Source organism: Colobus angolensis, unplaced genomic scaffold, assembly GCF_000951035.1.
Source record: "Colobus angolensis palliatus isolate OR3802 unplaced genomic scaffold, Cang.pa_1.0 Scaffold76, whole genome shotgun sequence".
Classification (NCBI taxonomy): domain Eukaryota; kingdom Metazoa; phylum Chordata; class Mammalia; order Primates; family Cercopithecidae; genus Colobus; species Colobus angolensis.
The window spans coordinates 2,165,068-2,168,674 of NW_012121376.1; the positions used below are offsets into that span (position 1 = coordinate 2,165,068).

General features: G+C 55.1%; 1 protein-coding gene across 1 annotated transcript in view; it reads right to left on the reverse strand.

Annotated features, from left to right (window-relative positions):
- BANP (BTG3 associated nuclear protein) overlaps positions 1 to 3,607 on the reverse strand; it is a 108,816-nt gene continuing 105,209 nt past the window's right edge. Inside the window, exon 14 of the mRNA XM_011928015.1 lies at positions 1 to 668. Coding sequence (XP_011783405.1) covers positions 597 to 668 — 72 coding nt within the window. The 3' untranslated portion in view covers positions 1 to 596. The remainder of the gene's footprint in view (positions 669 to 3,607) is intronic.

Below are 3,607 nucleotides of genomic sequence, written 5' to 3' on the forward strand. Positions count from 1 at the left end.
TTGTGGTCATAAATACATTTTATTTAATTAGAAATGCATAATTATAGTGTTTGGGAGCATTTCCCCTAGAAAAGTAGGTCAGCAATACCCCATCGGAACCGAGAGCTGGCTTTGCAAACACCTGCCTCATGACACTGAACAGAGCACACAGCAAAGGGCTCCTGTCTCATGACAGTGGACAGAGCACACAGCAAAGGGCTCCTGCTACTCCCCTGGGATTTTTTTTTTTTTCAAATTTTCTTTTTTGTTATAAACACCATAGCAAATTAAAAAAAGCTGTTTAAACAGAAAAATATCATAGTTCTTGATTTCCCGCGCATACGTGACGCTCTCCGCACTGTGCCTCCCCTCCGTCCTCCGACACCAACAGCATGACTCAAACGAAAGGTCTCCGGCTGGGGGCGGCGGCGGCTGCTCTTTCAGTTGATAGGGCGCTCTTCCCCGCGGAGGCAGCAGCCTTCAGACGCACTTCAGCAGAACCCGTGCAGCCGCTGCCTGTGCTGAGGCCGGGAGAGCAGGGCGCAGGGGGGCCGGGCCATGGGCGGAGCCAGCGAGGGGCTCCTGGTGCCGGGCGCTCCTCGTGCCGCGGGCACTGCTCACTGGATCTGGATGGCCCCGTGCTCGAGCTGCATCTCCGGCTGTAGCGTGGGCTGCAGGGCCTCGGCCGTCTGCAAAATGGAGAAAGGAGGAACTTTCTAGAAAAATACCCAGCAGTGCATGGCCAGGGGGTGCCATGAACAGCCAGCAACATTCAGGCAGAATCAGAAACAGCACACAGGAGCGCGAAGGAGCCCTGACCGCCCCAAGGCTCACCCGACTTGGTAGAGAACGCCTCGCTCCCAGTGGAAGGACGTGCCCACAGGGCAGCTCCGGCCCATCCAGGCCCCGGCCCGCCCCCCACATGGACTCGGCCACCCCGGCCGGCGCGGCAGCTGCTCCTGCCTCTCCACCCGGAACCCGCTGCCTCACTGGGAAGTAACCTGAAAGTAGAGAACATCCTGGCCCTCCCTAAGAAATTTCCCTGAAGCTTCATAGACCATTTTGCCTTCCTATAAACACTGTCCCAATGTTTCAACAAAGGATTTTCAGGGCAGCTATGTTTCTTCCCTCAAAGTTAAATATAAGGTCCGGTCAATGAGTTACAGATATTAAAAGGACTTAAGTACACAATCACAGCTTTATCTTAAAATGAGTTAAAGGCGGTTGGGTGCTGTGGCTCATGCCTATAATCCCAGGACTTTGGGAGGCTGAGATGGGTGAATCACTTGAGGTCAGGAGTTCAAGACTAGCCTGGCCAATACGGTTAAACCTCGTCTCTACAATAAATACAAAAATTAGCCAGGTATGGTGGGGCACACCTGTAGTCCCAGCTGCTAGGGAAGCTGAGGCAGGAGAATCGCTTGAACCCAAGAGGCAGAGGCTGCAGTGAGTCGAGATTGCACCACTGCACTCCAGCCTGGGCAACAGAGCCAGACTCTGTCATTCATAAATAAATAAATAAATAAATAAATAAATAAATAAATAAATGTAAAGTAAAAATACACAATCTTGGAATAAGCCACTCATCCTCCAGCTCAGCCACATGGAACATGCCCCAAGTGGAGGAGCCCACTCCAGGGCTTCCGTGCACACTCCCAGAAGCTTCAGCTGGAGGGCACACAGAGGAAGAGCCAGGAGAAGCCACGAGCCCACGGCCAACCCCACGGGAGGAAGACACCTGGTGACTTCTACTCTAGTTAAGGTCCTGCTTCATTTTATTTTTTAGAGATAGGGTCTTGCTCTGTTGCCCAGGCTGGAGTGCAGTGGTGCAAACACAGCTTACAGCTGCCTCGACCTCATGGGCCCAAGTGATCCTCCCACCTCAGCCTCCCAAGTAGCTGGGACCACAAGTGCGCACCACCATGCCCGGCTAAATTTTTTTGAGATGGAGTCTCTCTCTGTCACCCAGGCTGGAGCACAGTGGTGCAATCTTGGCTCATTGCAACCTCCGCCTCCCAGGTTCAAGCGATTCTCCTGCCTCAGCCTCCCAAGCAGCTGGGATTACAGGTACCTGCCACCATGCCTGGCTAATTTTTGTATTTTTAGTAGAGATGGGGTTTCACCAGGTTGAGCAGGCTTGTCTCAAACTCCTGACCCTCAGGTGATTGGCCTGCCTCAGCCTCCCAAAATGCTGGGATTACAGGCATGAGCCACTGTGCTTGGCCCCAGCTAATTTTTTTATGTTTTGTAGAGATGGGGGTCTCGCTACATTGCCCAGGCTGGTCTTGAAGTCCTGGGCTCAAGCAACGCCCCTGCCTCAGCCTCCCAAAGCACTGGGATTACAGGCATGAAGCACCACACCTGGTCTAGGTTGTGCTTTTTCAAGACAAATGTCAAATGACACTCGATATACTGTTTCCTGGATGGAGGAGGGGCCTTCCAGGTTAGGATGAGGGGTCAGTGCAGGGACTGTCTCTTGAGAGCCCGGCCACAGCTGGGAAGGCCTAATGGGAAGGGGTGAACCTGAGCTGGAATGGAGGAACCACACCAGGGCCCTGGGGTGGGTGGCTGCAGGCCACAGGAGGCTGGGGTAGGGGGGCCACTGCCTGGGATGCAAAGCTCCTTCCCCCGGACAGCTGGAAAGGCAGCTAGGGACCAGGGTGGGTGAGGACAGTGGGGCACAGGTCTGGGCTGGCTGGGAGGGACTCACTTGCCCTCCAAGGATGGTGGCCAGACCCATGTTCCAGGCAGAGGCTGGTGGAGGCACTGCCCCTGCTACAGATGGTTCAGGGAGCCTATGACACCCGCAGGCCACCCTGCATTAAGACAAGTGTCTTCCCTGCAAATAGCACCCCCCTACCCTTCCAATCCACTGCTCCAGGGGACAGGCCCACTCTCCACTTTGAGGACTGGCCACCCCCACAGGCCAGCGACCTGCCTTCCCTCCTAAGGGAACCCCATCTTCTCAGAGCCAGGCCCTCACAGCCGAGCCACAGGTTTTCCTAGAATTAGCTCACGTGTGTGACCCTGCTCTGACCAAAGGAAGACGCCAGGCCCGGAAGACGCCAGGCCATTCCCAAGCATTGCTGGGGTGGGGGCTTCATGTGGATAAGGAGGCTCAACCAGAAACCCGTCTCTGTTGGGTGCAGTCACGCCTGCGGGGCCACCATGAAGGCCTTCGGTCACTTCCCAGTGGGGCAGAGCTAGCCTGAGGACAAGCTGAGATGGTAAGGCAGAGAGCTGTGCGACTGGTGACAAGGTACCGCACCCTGCAGCTGCCTGGCCTCAGACAGGCAAACCTGCTCACCACCAAGTCCAACCAATGGGGTTTTCTGCGGGGAAAGCGGCCCGTTAAGCACACCGTCTTCCTTCGCTGTTATGATGGATCCTAATTAAATCATTCACCTGGGGCCTGCCAGGGAGGGCATGGTGACAGAGAAAGCTTCCAGGAAGCTAGGGGTGTAAACACCAACCATGGGACACAGGTTTCTTCAATTGTGAAATCTGGAAATGACCAGAAACTTATAATGCAGCAGAAGCTCTCAGGCATGGCCCCCACATCTAGATTCCCAGGCGCGGACCTCACTGCCCTCCTGCAGCGTTCCCGTCTGGAACAGCACGAGGGGCC